This window comes from Ascidia mentula, chromosome 1 (genome assembly GCF_947561715.1).
Source record: "Ascidia mentula chromosome 1, kaAscMent1.1, whole genome shotgun sequence".
Classification (NCBI taxonomy): Eukaryota; Metazoa; Chordata; class Ascidiacea; order Phlebobranchia; family Ascidiidae; genus Ascidia; species Ascidia mentula.
The window spans coordinates 9,180,571-9,196,931 of NC_138566.1; the positions used below are offsets into that span (position 1 = coordinate 9,180,571).

At 39.0% G+C, this 16,361-nt stretch overlaps 3 protein-coding genes across 3 annotated transcripts; all 3 read right to left on the minus strand.

The window, feature by feature from the left end:
* Positions 1-1,847: 1,847 nt before the first annotated feature.
* On the minus strand, positions 1,848-4,003 carry LOC145907260 (uncharacterized). The gene is made up of 5 exons (XM_082994721.1): positions 3,695-4,003; positions 3,317-3,504; positions 2,848-3,034; positions 2,354-2,494; positions 1,848-2,119 (listed from the first exon to the last, which is right to left on the minus strand). Exons 1-5 carry the CDS (start codon positions 3,786-3,788, stop codon positions 1,848-1,850), a joined length of 882 nt encoding a protein of 293 aa, XP_082850847.1. The 5' UTR covers positions 3,789-4,003.
* Positions 4,004-6,755: 2,752 nt separating this feature from the next.
* On the minus strand, positions 6,756-13,000 carry LOC145907365 (uncharacterized). Its single transcript, XM_082994817.1, has 17 exons — positions 12,907-13,000; positions 12,654-12,850; positions 12,405-12,591; positions 12,202-12,342; positions 11,710-11,996; positions 11,362-11,381; positions 10,716-10,882; positions 10,475-10,644; positions 10,145-10,331; positions 9,929-10,069; positions 9,392-9,711; positions 9,099-9,149; positions 8,327-8,420; positions 8,055-8,248; positions 7,729-7,915; positions 7,470-7,610; positions 6,756-7,330 (listed from the first exon to the last, which is right to left on the minus strand). The coding sequence occupies exons 1-17, from the start codon at positions 12,998-13,000 to the stop codon at positions 7,032-7,034; spliced, it is 2,877 nt and encodes a 958-aa protein (XP_082850943.1). The 3' UTR covers positions 6,756-7,031.
* An 876-nt stretch (positions 13,001-13,876) lies between these two features.
* Positions 13,877-15,951, minus strand: LOC145905841 (uncharacterized). The gene is made up of 6 exons (XM_082993149.1): positions 15,810-15,951; positions 15,275-15,745; positions 15,014-15,207; positions 14,665-14,851; positions 14,465-14,605; positions 13,877-14,273 (listed from the first exon to the last, which is right to left on the minus strand). Exons 2-6 carry the CDS (start codon positions 15,366-15,368, stop codon positions 13,960-13,962), a joined length of 930 nt encoding a protein of 309 aa, XP_082849275.1. The 5' UTR covers positions 15,369-15,745; positions 15,810-15,951; the 3' UTR covers positions 13,877-13,959.
* Positions 15,952-16,361: the final 410 nt, after the last annotated feature.

Genomic DNA, 16,361 nt, shown 5'->3' on the forward strand with positions numbered 1-16,361 from the left:
CTAGTCGCGACGTCGCTCTAACCCAGGATGGACTAGCGCCGTGAACGGCCTCTTTAACTTTCAAGCAGCTTGTAATGTCCTGGCGGGCATTCGTTTGTCCTTTGCAGGTAAAGTTTCGGACGTCGCGACGCCAGACGGAAGTTTGTAATTTCAAGGACAATTTTCCCTTAGAGGCCGTCGCTATTGTTTTTATCCTATGGCAAACACCTAAATGTCAGTCGATGACGAAATGAAAACAACCATCAGAGAGGATTAATAAAGTCTCCCAGGAATTACAGCGCGTTCTGTTATTGAACCAACTGTATGAAGAGCGTGAAGGAGGCGTTACATAAACACAAGAAGTTGAACAAAGAACTCACAGTTTTTATTAAATGGCAAATATAAGGCTTTCAGAACCGATTTTTTTTTAGTAAATACGACCCCACAACACGATTTTCAGCTTTCCTCAGTGGCACGCGCCGCACGATGTTTGGGAGGCCTTTCGCCGCGGGCGCGGCCCTTTTACGGAGCCTAGGCCAACCGTGTCAAAACAAAATCGGGTCGGGAATAATCGCGCGAAAAATTAGTCATGAAGCAGTTTCCGTTGGCGACGAGACGCACCCATTATTTTGTTAGCGATTCGCCACGAAAACGTTTTACGCGCAAGACATAAAAGAATGCGTGGCTCCAAACGATTGATTATTACATCGATCAACTACAATATAGAAATATCGATTTTTAAAACACACAAAATGTGTTGTTTACCAATTTCAGTGTAATCCAGGACAGTTAGTTCCCGAGATTGCCAATTTGACGTAACAAGGTCCATCTGTAATGGGTGGCATGTTGCTCAGTGGTGCTTGTGGGGGCTTGAACAAAACCTGGTTGGCTCTTCGCGCGGTCTCGATTACACATAAGCACGTTTAAGGACAGCACTCCACAAACGCCCGGCAACACATCAAAGCTACCGAGCGTTTATGGTCGTATCTGATTACCACAAGTTGAGCGCTGTCATTGGAAAGCCAAACGAAAAGTGCGCGGCCTTTCCACAAGCATGGTAACAAGACCACAACGAGAGAAGCAAATCACATTCAGATCGGAAGGTGCGGTCGGGTCGTCGCTGGCTGATGTGTTGCATCTTTCGATAAGACGCGCATTTCCTATCTCGCGCGCCATCGACCTCGAAGACGGTGGACGTTCGGGCAGGACAGGCGGATCAAACGGAAAGTGAGATGTTTTACGTGCGGCCAAAGTCATCCCATCCCGAGATGCCGAATTAGATTTTGCGGTTATCTGTTTCGCTGACCCAGCGGTGACACGTGACCAAATACGGTGTGGAGACTTTCGCGGCGTCGGAATGTCAACAATGCAGGGCTTAATATAGATCGCCCCCCACCCCCAGATCTGAATATTTTTTTGAATGTTCACGTTTTTCCGAAAACTCACGCAGGTTGTAATAACTTTTTTTAAACGATAAAGTCGCATTGATTTTATTTTGAAATTGGTAATTCAATTTGTTGTATTTGACCGACTAGTAACAAACTGTTGTATTTAAATGCCAAAGTTACCGCTGTCTATCACGCACTTGTCAATGGGGTCCCTTGGCATGTATAAAGTGGCGTGGCAGGTGACATCGACTAGATCTAATGCAAATGACCTTTACGGGAATGTGGCGCTTTACGCCATACAGCGTCAAAGCTCCCAAGGTGCGACTCGGGTCTAATGCATCTGTTTGGGTGTAAGCCTATACCTAAAAAAAATAATAACAAAATTTCAGCATCATTTTACGTTTAGTACAATACACAGAACGACACGTGGCGAAAGTTTAACATCGGACACTTTCACAAGAAATACGACGCACTCAATAATCACCCCAAACACACAGTAAAGACTTTGAAGCCCATCATCAGGGTTGCAAGGCTGAGTATAATACCCGTTACCACGATGTTCTTGCTTTTCGCGTGAAAACGCACCAGATTTACCAACAAGCATGCCGCCGCAAACATGAACACGGGATAGATGGTGAAAAGGTACCGACAATATTCTTTGAAGAATCGCATTTCCGAGATGAACCATATCACCATGACGACGAGAAAAACACAAAGGGCCAACATAGATGCGTCTTCATTCGACAGAAGCCCTGTGGTAGACCGCAAGGTGAATACGAGAAAATGCAAGCTGGCAGAATCAGCCGTGCTTCTGTACAATCTCCATCCCACAGTTAAGTATTTACAAATCCGCGAATTTTGGATATTTTTACGTTATTCACTGTTATTCCCTGTGTTTTTAAGCATACCTAAAGTTACGTGTATGGCATAATTACGATCACTACAAGGCAGAGAAAACGTGTAATGTTGTGTCCTGTCCAACTTGCCCCTAAGTTTGACTTCCTTTCCCTCAGTTACGGACTTGTAAATCACCACCTCCACAAAATTGAGGGTTGTTGCGACGGTGAGATTAGCGGCGTACAATGCGAGGCCGTTCTGCACCATCACCACATAGCACCAGAAAAGTTCTGCAATAAATTATCATGTTGCGCGATTAAGGCCATGCGAGTTCAAAATCTAATAGCAGGTTATGGAACATACCTATACGTATCTTGTACAGTTGACTACGTACAGGTAATTTACGTTTCCCAAATTTAGTGAAAGGCAAGCATGTTTTATATTTGAGTTATTACATGTTGCAATGACGTTACAGCAACATCCGACAAGAAATGTGAAATACTGTGTTTACCCGAACTTATTTTACATTTTTTTACATGATTTTTTTACAACAGAAGTTTATTTTTATATCCTCAAAAATAATTTACTTGTGCTAATTTTATGTGTCTTTGGGATTGTTCAAAAAAATATATCGAAAACAAACTTGGGTTGTTTTGCTTCAGGTCTTGTTTGACAGCGTGTAGCTTGTAACAGGAGAAGCCGGCTGCGATGTAGGTGCAGAGAGTGGCGAGCATGATGAGCAATAGACACATGTCCAAATTCTCTCGGTCGAACGAAATCTCCCACGGCATCACGAGTCCGAAGGCGAGAATATGAAAAACAACAAAGAGCTACACGAGGACTTTAGACAGCTCAGATGGTTTTATCAAGAGAAAAATATATTTCGCCTAAAACGGCATCGTTTATCGAAAGATTGCTTTGTTGGGATTTTAATATATAATTATTGATACGGTGTGCGATCGACAGCCTGCCAGGGGCTTTTGGTTTTTTGATCCAGTTTTTATTTATTAATCACACAGCTACACGAGGATTAGTAAAAATCGCGCAACATGAAGTAAACAAAGTAACATTTATATCTTCATATGTCTGTTAAATACTAAAAGCTTTTGTACCTGGGGGACGACGGATGGTTGAGTATTGAGCGGACTGTTGCGAAGAAATGCCAAAACCAGCATATAAGTTATCCCGATAAAGTTCCAAAGAAACACGATTGGCCATGATATCCAGAAATACGCGCTATGTGGCATAAGCTGATGTCCGTACTTTAGACTAAGCGATCGCTTTGTGGTTTGATATAACACTAAAATAAGAGGTTAGGTAATAATTTGAGAGGTTAACCTCAGCAATATTTAAATTATACTTTTTTGTTTATGAAAGATAATGTAATAGAAGCGCAATCTATCTTTGTTTTCGACAAATGTCATTTAACCGAACGCATTTTTGGTCTATATTTTTTTTAAACTGAAGTAACACAGCACTTGCACCGGTACCTTCCATGTCTTGCTTTCGCAGATAGCACATTACAATAGTTCCAGCGTTCACCCACCAAGCAAACACAAGCAACACACTTTTTAGCTTGTCCATGATATCGGTAATATCTGTTCTAAGACACACCTGCTTGAAAACCCTTACAACGTGCCTTTTATTCAGGTTTTCTTTGAAGCGAATTTTGGTTTAACTGGGAGGCGCTTATCAAGCCTGCTTTAGGACCGTGACCACAACAGACGTAAATGGATTAACGCTGGTGTTGCCAAATTAGAATGGGCAAAAGATACATCTCCTGTTACCCTACGTTGCCATCAGCCAGCCTGGAGGTACGGATCGATAATAATGTATTAGCATGGTCCGCTGGGACTCGAATTAGTTTTTGGATTTACGTTGATAACGTTATCGTTTGACGGTCGGTGCGAGATCCAGGACAGCACGCGGAGTGATGTAACAAAAAGTTTGTATATACCTACATCTCAAAATTTCAGGAAAAATCAATAATGACTCCAAACATGAACCAGACGTTCTTTGATTTGAACCTCATGTGTAATCAATTATGAGTTTTATAATCCGACCGCGGCGTTACCAGCAGAAGTGCAAATGCACGCTCCTTTGTAAAAACATGACACAGCACCAAGGCGAATGGCATGGCACGCCTCCGGGACGGGAAAGCAAGGCGAGAACAAACAAGTGGTGACAGACAGAAGAAAGGACATCCCACACCCGTGGCCGTTTCACTGAAAGCTGCAATTCGCTCTCGGATATCCAGCAAGACGCCCCGGACCTTGGCACAAAGGACCAGACTTTGGTTTCGCGGACGGTGTCGTCTATTTCGGGTTTGACCCTCGCGACACGTAAGGCCATGGACCGCGACAGGTTCCGTGTGGCTCCGTGAGGAATCTGTGGCACGCTCCCCAAAAGTGGGGTAAGTTCTCGGACACCTGTTCTTCCTCTTAGACACCCCTCTCCAACTTGGACGGCCACGGTTCGCCGTTTGACAACCTGAAACCGAGCGATGCAAATGCAGCGTGATGAATGCTGTCTACTGACAGTGCCGGGCGGGAGATGTAAGTGCCCACAAGTGTACCCGGTGTTCATTTACTGCATCCCTGTTTGTTCTCACTGAAATAATTGGGTGTGCATCTTGTGCGAAGTTAAATAATTCGGCAGTTACAACCAATGATTATACGACACAAGGTTTTTACCCCCAAATTAAACCAAATATCGTATTGCCATTGTACACAAACATAATTTTTTATGAGCACAGTTTTTTATTTGCGTAGGTTACCTTTGTAGTTTACCCGTGATATAGAAGAAAATAGTTTTAATATGTTACCTATGTTTTTAAAAATTTAAATAAAACGAAAGTCTTCCTTCCCAACAATTAAAAATGCCCCAAAACAATGTTGTCAGTTAGTCAACTTTCACCCAAACTTCGGTTTATGGCGGAGTCTTTATAGCTTCTTCAATTTTACAGCTTTTACACAGACAAGGAGCGATCTATCTCTTATACTTCTCCGCCTAATCCTCGTATGGAGGTGCGAGGATTTAGGAACATTTTTCTGTCGATCCGGTGGAGTCGAGCGGATAATGCGGACCAGAGGAACTGTAGTGACGTTAAGCTCCTTGGTAAATTTAACTTGTCCGACGAATGCAGCAAAAGTCAGCGGGTCTCTGCAGGAATGACTCGTGACTCACAATTTCATGCACTTGATGTTTCAGGCGGCCATAACCTTTCCCGCCGAGGTTCGTAGATGACGAGGAGACTTGAACAAATTAAGTTACCAACAATTGTTTTTGTGTCAAAGGGGTGAAGTTTGTGTGAAGTTGTTTGTGAACCGCCTTCCATGTCTTATATTTTTAAAGCGCGTTAAGAGCCTTCAACCAACATAATTTCCTCTCTTCAGCAACACTGAATATAGTTCTGATAAACGGTAAAAAAATCCGTTTGTTCCACAACCGTACGTGTTGGGATATTTGGATTTACCAAATGTGTGTGTAAACCGTGCGCGACATTTTTAACGTTGTAACAGTACGTTTATGCGCATTATATAAAACGGCAGTGTATAATGCAACTTTTTTTTATTAGTTTTATCACTTGGCGTTAACTGGACAACCGTACATCAGCTGGAGTGAGTACATCAGTACGTGGCATTAGGGTCGTCTAGACAACGACGTGTGGGGGTCGATATCTTTTGAGCCTTTTTACTCATCCGTCAATTCGACTCCCCCTAAGCAAACTTTTTCGCCTAATGACCCAAAGCTTGTTGTTTTTAAGCTGTATGCGGGTAAATCTAAGCCTGGGGTGGAAAGATTGATGACGAAGCTGTCGTATGACGCTTCTTGACATTTCAATGCTAACATCTTAATACCGGTTTAAATTCGGATGTATTATTATAGCAACGCACCAATAGGTGCAGTTAAATAAGACGTTTGTGACGAGTGTGATCATCTGTGCATTTTAAGGTTAAAAAGGCGTTGCTCTCTTTTTTACGATCGCAATTTTTCACATACGACATTTTGGATGGGAGGGGGGAATTTCGTAACCAACAATTTAAAATTATATTTAAACGTATTTACTAACAGAAAGATGCAAAAAAGGTCATTGTTTCGATACATCACTCGTTGATGATTTTTTTTCATAAGGAGCACGAATAACCGACCGAGTAAATAGTTTGGTTTTAAAAATAAATTACACAACAATGGCACATTTTCTGTTAAGTTGAACTGCGAAAATATAACGTATTTGAATAATTTTCATACCTTAGGACACGAAAAAGTTTTTACCCAAAGCAGCAATGACAATAAATTGATTCGAAAATATATTGTTGAATGTTTGGTAAAAGAAACACTTTTCTTTCCATTAGAATAAAAACTGTACATGATGAGCCCAGGGGGCTGATGAATATCTATATTCTACTGCCACCAAGCGGAAAAAAGATCCATGACTTAATGAAAAATTCTGTTCAGCTCAATTTCGTTTGCGTTTACAAATATTTCCTTTTGCGCCTTACACATGTCAAGAGCAAATAAAAACAAACTTGCTTAATGAAAAAAGTTTATTATCCGGAAATTTGAACTTTTTACAAATGCACACGCATTGTACGTGTTTCCGCAATGAGGTAAGAAAAACAGAATAGCGTATACGTCACACACAAATGTGACGAAAAAAACACTCTACGGCAAAATATAATAAAGCTTGACTCTACCTACAACAGGTTGGCTATGTCACTCTATCAAACAATGCATATATACGTTAATAATAAGACATAGGTAAGACACGATGCAAATTTGTTTACACTGTAATGTGCATACTTATGTAATGTATTGTAATGTTTGCTAAGCTGCTACGGAATAGGCTTTATTTCTTCTATACACAGCTAGAAAAATGCGTGCAATCAGTGCCATAAGAACGAGACCTAGATCAACGGAAGCAATAATCAGATTCTGATTTCCATCTGGCAAAGGTCTCAGTTTGTCGATCAAAGCCGAAAGAGCGAGGATCAACACAGGGTAGATGGTGTAGGTGTAACGACAATATTTTTCAAGGACAAAGTTTTCAAGAATGAACCACACGATGATAATTGCCATCAAAAGAACAAGAGACACGGTTGAACCGTTGACAACCGATATATTTCCTGTGAACAAACTTCAAATTATACTCTTTCAAGCTTTGGTCTTTAGAAAACTTGCTATCATTAGAGCATACCAGATTTTGAAATATCATAAACGTAAAACTTAGACATGCCAAAAATGAATTTATCATTAAATTTTGACCTCGCAAAACAGCAGGTGTTACTCCAAAGCTGTCTTCATATATAATGATCTCAGCCAGATTTAAGAGGGTTGCAATGGTAAGCCAGGTTGCTAACGTGCAGAGCCCATTTTGTATCAATATCCTGACCAGCCACAGAATAACTTCAAAATCGGACAAAAGGTCAAGTTTTCATTTTTAATACACGTGTATAAGTAAAATTGCAGAGAGAATTTTAATGCCACATCTCTACTTTAAGCAAAATGCCAGTTGCATTCATACCCTTGTGATCAGCTTTGAGTGCGGGCGTATTGTCAACAGAAGCCTTGTAAGAAGTTCCAATCGCCGCATAAGCAGACAGTATGGATAGAATAAGAAGCGCTAAGGAAAGTCCTAATATTTCGCGATCAAATGCGAACAACCATCCAACCGTTGATGCAAATACAAGACCGTAAGCAAGTAGAAATGTCTGCAAACAAAACAACCCATCATATGTGAACACACAACAAAAAATATGCGTCTGCAGGAAGCTATTGGTATTCGAGTCAACAATAGTTGATAAAAATGTACTGTATAATACTGTAGCTTAAACTGAACATGTCATTTACCTTGGGTATAAGCGTTGGAGTAAGTTTAACTGGGCTTCTGTCGACTGGAATGAAACACGAAACAAGTATGTAAACGATTCCTACCAAATTCCACAAGTATATTATCGGCCAAACAATAGAAAATGCCACAGGCTTTGGGGATACTTGTTGATAATATTTGTTATCAACGTCGCTGTTTGAGCTTTGGTACAACCCTATTTACAAAAAATATATTCGTGAGTAACTAATACCTACAGATCAGACAACACAAGCTGGATTTATACTAAACTTACCTCCGATTTTGGCGGTATTTAAATAGGCAAAAACCAACGACAAAACGTAAGTGACAAATACAAACACTATTAATAAAATCTGTACTTTTTCCATATTTCAGCAACTATTTCTGCCTATTGAGTATTAACACGGCCTGCTGTTGTTGTTGGCTAGGCGTGACTGGACGTTTGTGGCAAAAACAACGACGCCCCTAACCAGTCAACCGAAACTGTTATATAACTTGCGACGCAGCGAGGTATGACGACGAAAACACACTAGAACAGTGGTTCTCAAACTGTGGTACGCGTACCACTAGTGGTACGCGAGAGCTTTTCAAGTGGTACGCGATATAGTCTACTCTATACAATTTGCCGCACTTTGCAGAAGCCAAAACCGCTGCAAATACATGTTGTCGGTTTTCTTTATTGTGCATTTGGGACGCAATAGTATCAACGTGAAATTGTTGCACTGTTGAAGTAATTCTGACATCGTGTATTCAACTGTGCAACAATTTCACGTTGATACTATTGTGTCACAACTGCACAATAAAGAAATCCAAGCAACTGGTGATATTGGCTAAATTGTTATTGATTGGTGTTATGTCATAACAGTTATGGTATAGTAATACGGTGGTACGCAGTGTATTAAAAAACAAATGAGCGGTACGTGATTGGAAAAAGTTTGAGAAACACTGCACTAGAAGGAATTCGATTTTAGGAAAAATAGTGGTTTAGGCACGATATTCACATTAGGCACAATATTTTACTAAGTTCTTGAATAAAATTCTTATACCTCGCTCTGCATGTCAACAAACTCTTTATTAGAAGTATTTAATTGTGCTCTCTGTAAATTGCATACGGACAAATATGACAAAACAACAAAACCTAAACAGAAAAAAAATGATGTGATTTTACTAATCACATCAGAAAAAAAATGTTTGGAAGAAAACACAAGTTTGATAATACTTGAATAGATACAGATCTAAACACAAAAAATATTTGTTTTGTTTGTACATCAACAACTATATTGTTCCAATAAAAAAATGATGCTATCTTTTGAGTGATTGGGTATTGGTTACTAGTTTAATTGGATTTTTTCTGTAAAGAGTCAGATTTTTGCACAGATTGGTTTTGGCGGTAACCAACTGCCATTGTCACTCGTGCAACAAGAGCCATAAGTGCTACTCCCAGGTTAATAGAAGCACAAATAAGATTTTGTTTGGCATCAGGCAAATTATACAATTTGTAGGTTAGCCAAAAAAGACCATGAATAAGCACAGGGTATATGGTATATGTATATCGACAATATTTTTCAAAAATCAAATTTTCCAAAATAAACCATCCCATCATAATTGCCATAAGCATGATAAGAACAACTGTTGATCCACTTTCTATCGAGAAACTTCCTGCAACAATATGCTCAGTTGGCAAACAAGGCAACTAAGTTATAAAAGATTTCAATTTTAATACAGAGGATTTAAAATTTGTTTATAAAAATATATTTGTCTGTTATTTTGTTTCAAGTTTAAACAAATGCTGTAACTTTGGTTTATTTGGGATTAATAGTGTTTCACAAAATACAAATTAGTAAAGTATTATTAAAAAAGTTTGTCACATTGTTACCTCGTAAGATGGCAGCAGAATCACCAAAACTGTCATCATATATAAGTAGATAAGCAAAGTTTAATAAAGTTGCAATAGTAAGCCATGCAGCAAAAGTGCAAAGGCCATTTTGCACCAAAATCCTCATACACCAAATACCAGCTGTTAAAAAAACATGATATTGAGATTGTACAAACAGTTTTTCATGCATGTCTGATACTAAAATGTCATTATTACCTTTGTGTTCAGATTGAGTTGATGTTATATGGTCATTGACTGTTTTATAGGATATACCAATTGCAGAATATACAAACAATATTGCAAGAACTAGCAGTAGAAAAGATAACCTCAAGAGTTCACGGCAATATGCAAAGAGCCATCCAACGGTTAACAAAAAAGATAAACCATAGCATAATAAAAATGTCTGTGAAATATACAATAATGGTTACAATTTAGCATTTATCAACCTTGGCTAAGTTAATGTCATTCATGTGTGTGTTAGAAATATTTTCCTTTTATAACAATCTTAAATGATCTCCTAAGAATATACATTGAATTGCTACCCACATTAGGTACAAGCACTTGGCTTTTTCCACAGCATGCAATGATAATGTACAAAATCCCAACCAAATTCCATGAATATATAATTGGCCAAATAATACCAAAAGCAATGGGCTCTGGTGATGCTTGAAGAAAGTATTTATTGTCAATGTCTCCATTGGAGCTATAGAAGAGACCTGCTCAAAAATACATCATTAAAGAACCACAACTAATTGAGAAGTGATACGTCAGCATGAAAGCAACTTACTTTTCACACCGAAAGTATTTAAATACGCAAAAGCAAAAGAAGCCAAATAACTAGACAAGGCAAAAACTAGCAATAAACCCTTTACTTTATCCATCATTTCCACAGGTTTTGAACTTGCAGAGCTGGTCAAGAACCAAAACACACCAAACACGCACAGGCAAGTTTTTCTAAAGGGGAATTTATACACTGTAGGCGCAACCAAGCGTCGCAAACATAAAAATATAAACAAAAGCTGAAGTGGTTCTTACCAAATATTTGATTTTTATGAACAATTTAGCAATTTATTGTTTTGATGAAGTATGCGTAGTTCTCCTGATTACGTGTTTTGATTGATTATTTCTGAAAAGATGTCAGCTCTGTTGCGTTAGCCTAGCACAATGCTATCACATCAATTTTCACAACTGCAATGCCTACAAATAATCTGATAGATTTTGGGGGTATTGTAAATGAACTTAGTGACAACGTGTAAAACATTCACCGAAAACGAAAACCAAACCATACTATTCCAGTTTTTGCTGATAACCACTGTGTTGTGCGTTTGTCTTGGGTCTCTTTCACATGTTTGATGTTTGGGTTGGTTACCTACTTTGCCGTGCTGCTTGACATTAGAATTCATTTCTCAGTCTGCCTAACTTATACTTCAAACTTTTTTACTTTTAGCTTATCCTATGCAACGGTTTTGATTATCCTGTGTTATAGTTTACTTGATGCTTGCGTTGAACCGAATTACAATACCAGTGTTTTTTTTTGCTGAATTATGAAACCAAACAAGCAAGGTGCAGAGAAAGGGGTATGTTTATTGCAAGATAGTAAAGTTAGTTACTAATACATAGAAGACCATTGGTCTGAACGATGTTCTATTGCAAAAATACATAGCTGAAAATCGGATCCCAGTGTGACATGTTGTAAGATTATACGATAAACTCTAACCAAACTTAACCCGGTTCACGGGAAAGAAAAACGTTTAATTTAATTCAAAATCGTGTTTGGCCACTAACTCGGACTTGCTGTATTTACCAACTGCCAAAGCAATACGCGATATTAAAGCGAGAAGAACCAAGCCTAGATCTACGGATGCAATGATGAGATTCTGATTTCCATCGGGCAACCCCCTCAGCTTGTCAATCAAGGTTGAAAGCGCAAGAATCAACACGGGATAAATGGTGTATGTATATCTACAGTATTTCTCAAAGACAAAATTCTCGATGATAAACCACGTGATGATGATGGCCATCAGGACAACAATTCCCACTGTTGAGCCGTTGATTGCTGATAAATTTCCTGTAGAAACAAAAATAATAGTTTGTAAGCACTTACGTGAGACGAAAAGTAAATAACAGCATTTAATTCGATGGGGACGACCTCAATTGATATCTACGTGGAGATTGCAAGCCACAATCCTATACTTGCATGCTTCTAATTGCCAGTAAGGGGGAACTGGATTATAAATAACAGAACGTATATAGACAATTATTTGCTACTATACCTCGCAAAACAGCTGTCGTCACTTCAAAACTGTCAACGTAAACAATAACATCGACCAAATTTATGAGCGTTGCAACCGTGAGCCAAGTAGCCAGAGTGCAAAGTCCATTTTGCACCAATATTCTCATCAACCATAAAACAACTGCAAATATCACACTGTTTTCGACATTACTGTTTCGAACTGAGAGTTATGTTGAAAAAAACCTTTATTGTTCGTTTCGAGCGATGCAGAATTGTCCGTCACAGCTTTGTAAGAAATTCCAATTGCGACATAAACCGACAACATGGCTACAATAAGAAGCGCCAAAGATAATCCCAAAATTTCGCGATCAAATGCAAATAGCCAACCGATGGTTGCCAGGAATGAAAGACTGTAAGGCACCAAGAACATCTACAAACAGAAAACAATGTTGTCCAAAACATTTCTTCATAAACAATACCATATATACGAACCTTAGGTACGAGCGTGGGTGTCATTTTCACTGGACTTTTCTTCACAGGAAGACAGCAAGATACAAGAATGTAAATTATACCCGCCAGATTCCATATGTATATTATCGGCCAAATTATTCCAAACGCAATACTTTTCGGTGATATTTGCTGGAAGTACTTTCTGTCGATGTCACCGATCCCGCTGTTGCTGTACAATCCTATTCACGTGAAATTTAGGTTAATTTTAATTTTTTTATCTTGCCGAACAATTTACCTTCGAGGCCGAGTGAATTTAAATTAGCAATGACTAACGACGAAATGTAAGATAGAAATGCGATCAATATCAAAATAAACTGCACTGTGTCCATCTTGTCTGACCTGTTTTTGTTCAGCGTTAGTTATATTGTCTGCATCGCACCAGGGACCTTCCTTTTTATACACAGCACCACGTCATGGACGCAACTCGTCGGCATGAGTGATGTAATCGCTGGTAAAAAGACAAAGCGACAAGGCAAGATTTTAGGATGCATCAAAACTACATTTTTTCTCCAAATTTCTCAAATGTCATCAAACTTTCAAACGCACGACAACGTTTAAAAACCGTATAACACCACAATGGACGAACAGGTCATTCTTGATTGCAAATTTACGTATGACGAAAAATCTCAACTATCAAACGACTTTGCCACACACTAATATATTAAGCAACAAACATGGATTGATTTGTTTTTCGGGGTGCAAACGATCGTCGTGACACGTTTCAGTTATGTAACGCGCTCGTGTCGAAGGCAACTTGCCAAAATCGTTTTAATCGATAATTGTTTTAACGTTATGCAATACTGCAAAACGGGAGGCATGCTGATAAAAGTCATTTCCTCCACAAATACTATATATGGGATACAATGACATTATTAGTTTTGTGATGCAAACCCACAAACCATTAATACTATTTTTTTTCTTTGTGAAGACAAACAAATAAAAAATGTGGTCGTTAAATACAGCGTTCGACTGAACAAATTTCCATTTGGCTTTAGCTGATGCAAACATACATACAATATTACATAGAAAAGTATTCTACAATCAAAATGTATCCAATTCGACTGCAAGCTAAACAAATTTTCACAAAAAAGACTGCATTTTGAAAAGGCTTTTATTATTATTGTGAAGTTTTGTTCAAAAAAATTAATTGTACATCATCGTGAAACCATGCGTGTAAAACATCGTCACTAATCCTCTACGTGGGCAACAATTGTTGAGTCATCACAATTAAAGATAAAACAATTTAGCGATTGTAATTTGCATTTGAATGTAATCGACAAAACAAAAATCATTTGAGTTCCATATCGTGCACTGGACTTGACGATTTCTTTTTCCTGCACACTGCCAATACAATGCGTGCAATAAGTGCCACAAGAACGAGACCTAGATCAACGGAGGCAATAATCAGATTCTGATTTCCATCTGGCAAAGGTCTCAGTTTGTCGATCAAAGCCGAAAGAGCGAGGATCAACACAGGGTAGATGGTGAAGGTGTAACGACAATATTTTTCAAAGACAAAGTTTTCAAGAATGAACCACACGATGATAATTGCCATCAAAAGAACAAGAGAGACGGTTGAACCGTTGACAATTGAAATTATTCCTGCAAACAAATGAGAGCAAGGATTTACATTCGATATAATTTCGTACACTAATTGTTTTCTAAATACGCACTGTAATTGCTGGGAACAGCGGTACGTAATGTCAAACAAATCAAACTGTTTTTACGCAAACACACATGCGCTGTTAAATAATTTAAATCACTGCCGCAGTAATCATCTGTTCAATAGTTACCTCTCTGAACAGGAGGCTCTACTCCAAAGCTATCCTCGTAGATGATAACATCGGCAAGATTCAAAAGTGTTGCCACTGTAAGCCATGTCGCAAACGTACAAAGCCCATTTTGAACCAATATCCTGGTTAACCACATCACAACTGCGCAAATGTGTCATTACTTTTTAAATTTGGTGGTTACGGTTTCCTATATTCCTTACCTTTGCAGTCGGTCTCGAGGGAGGCTACATTGTCAGCCACAACCTTGTAAGAAGTACCGATAGCAACATAGACTGAGAGTATGGCTAATATAAGAAGAGCCAACGACAGGCCAAGGATTTCGCGATCAAATGCAAACAGCCAGCCGACGGTCGATGAAAACGCCAAACAGTACGCGACCAGGAATATCTGCACATGAATGCAATATTGAAGCCAGCAGAATGTTTTTGTTGCCATACACACGCGTACACAGCGGAAATTGCCACTTTAGCCTATTCATCCGAAAGGCCTGCTTTGCAAAAGCTCAATGGTGGCACTGAACAGTAGTTTGTAAACATACACAATACAAACCTTGGGTACAAGCGTTGGCACCATCTTGACTGGGCTCTTCTTTTCAGAAAGACAACATGATACAAGAATATAAACGATACCAGCCAGGTTCCATAAGTAAATAATGGGCCAAACAATGGCAAACGCAATGCCTTTTGGTGAAGCTTGTTGATAATATTTATTGTCAACGTATCCATTGTCGCTGTAGTACAAGCCTGCAGTATGGATAAACCAGTTAAAAGGTGTCGTTGTTCGACAAACGAATATTAAATAAGTACTGACCTTTAACCTCAAATGTGTTCAGATATGCAAAAATAAAAGAAGCAAGGTAGCATACAAATGCTACAACTATCAAAACTAACTGCACCTTGTCCATTTCGCACCGTGTCTTTCTCTGCAATGTTTCAGTAGCTCTGCGTAATTCCACTGGTCGTCGTACGCGTACAGAATCTCTCACGGTCGGTGTAGCGTTGCGGTTATATAAGCGCCGGCGTCGACAATGCCTAATCTACTTTATCGCGTAGTTTTACAGTTATGCAACATGATGTTTGCTGTACTCAAAGAGAAAAAACGCTTTATGACGCAACAGGAGAAACAAACCACCTTGTCCGAAGACAGAAGTATTCGATAAATAACAACTAACAACTAAATATACTGAAAAATAGGCTTAACGACAAAAACAAACCGTGTTTGCCTGTTTTCCCCAGTGTACCGACACTTGCTAGGCAATTCTGCGCTGGCACCTCATGCACTCTAAAAACAATGATAAACCATGGTATCTGATAATTGTAGTGCAGATGTGCTAGCCCCGCCTTACATTTCTTCTTTTTTGACGGTTGCGTTCTCTTTCAGTTTGTGCGCTTCAAAATTGTCCACGTTGTGTTATTTACATTTCTCTACATCCTGATGAAGGCTGCTGCATGGTTGCCGAAACGTGAATGTAATAAAATTAGTGCAACAATAAAACATGCATGACAGCATCAGTAGAAATTTAATAAAAATATGCTTTTGTAATCCATTGGCCCCATTGAGAAACTAAGCTTTTATCGCACTAAACTTCGTTAGGGTCATATTACACCGCATGCTGTACTACAACATGATGTAACAGCGCAAACATTGTTCCTTACGTAACTTAAGCTTATTTAAGGATAAACCAATAAAGTTTGAAATCCGCCCTCAATCAAAACCTTTATCATGCTGCGTGCTGACTCACTGCTTGAACCCATTTTAACCGTATGTGTTACGTAAGTACTTGTATTGCCACTTTGTAAGGCCGTTGTTGTATTGGCGTAGTTGTAGCAATGCGAAATATTGCATGACACAGAATTTTCATTTGGAAAACAATGCATAATAGGTATGATGACGACAT

Coding starts and splice junctions, on each gene's coding strand:
- LOC145907260 (XM_082994721.1), bottom strand. CDS start 3,788: ATGGACAAGCTAAAAAGTGTGTTGCTTGTGTTTGCTTGGTGGGTGAAC. Junction 3,035..3,316: donor AACCATCCGTCGTCCCCCAG/GTACAAAAGCTT, acceptor GTCCTCGTGTAG/CTCTTTGTTGTTTTTCATAT. Junction 2,495..2,847: donor CCTGAAGCAAAACAACCCAA/GTTTGTTTTCGA, acceptor AATTTATTGCAG/AACTTTTCTGGTGCTATGTG.
- LOC145907365 (XM_082994817.1), bottom strand. CDS start 13,000: ATGGACACAGTGCAGTTTATTTTGATATTGATCGCATTTCTATCTTAC. Junction 12,343..12,404: donor GCTCGAAACGAACAATAAAG/GTTTTTTTCAAC, acceptor TGATATTTGCAG/TTGTTTTATGGTTGATGAGA. Junction 10,883..11,361: donor GATAAGCTAAAAGTAAAAAA/GTTTGAAGTATA, acceptor ATTCCCCTTTAG/AAAAACTTGCCTGTGCGTGT.
- LOC145905841 (XM_082993149.1), bottom strand. CDS start 15,368: ATGGACAAGGTGCAGTTAGTTTTGATAGTTGTAGCATTTGTATGCTAC. Junction 14,852..15,013: donor TGCCAACGCTTGTACCCAAG/GTTTGTATTGTG, acceptor ATTCATGTGCAG/ATATTCCTGGTCGCGTACTG. Junction 14,274..14,464: donor AGAGCCTCCTGTTCAGAGAG/GTAACTATTGAA, acceptor ATTTGTTTGCAG/GAATAATTTCAATTGTCAAC.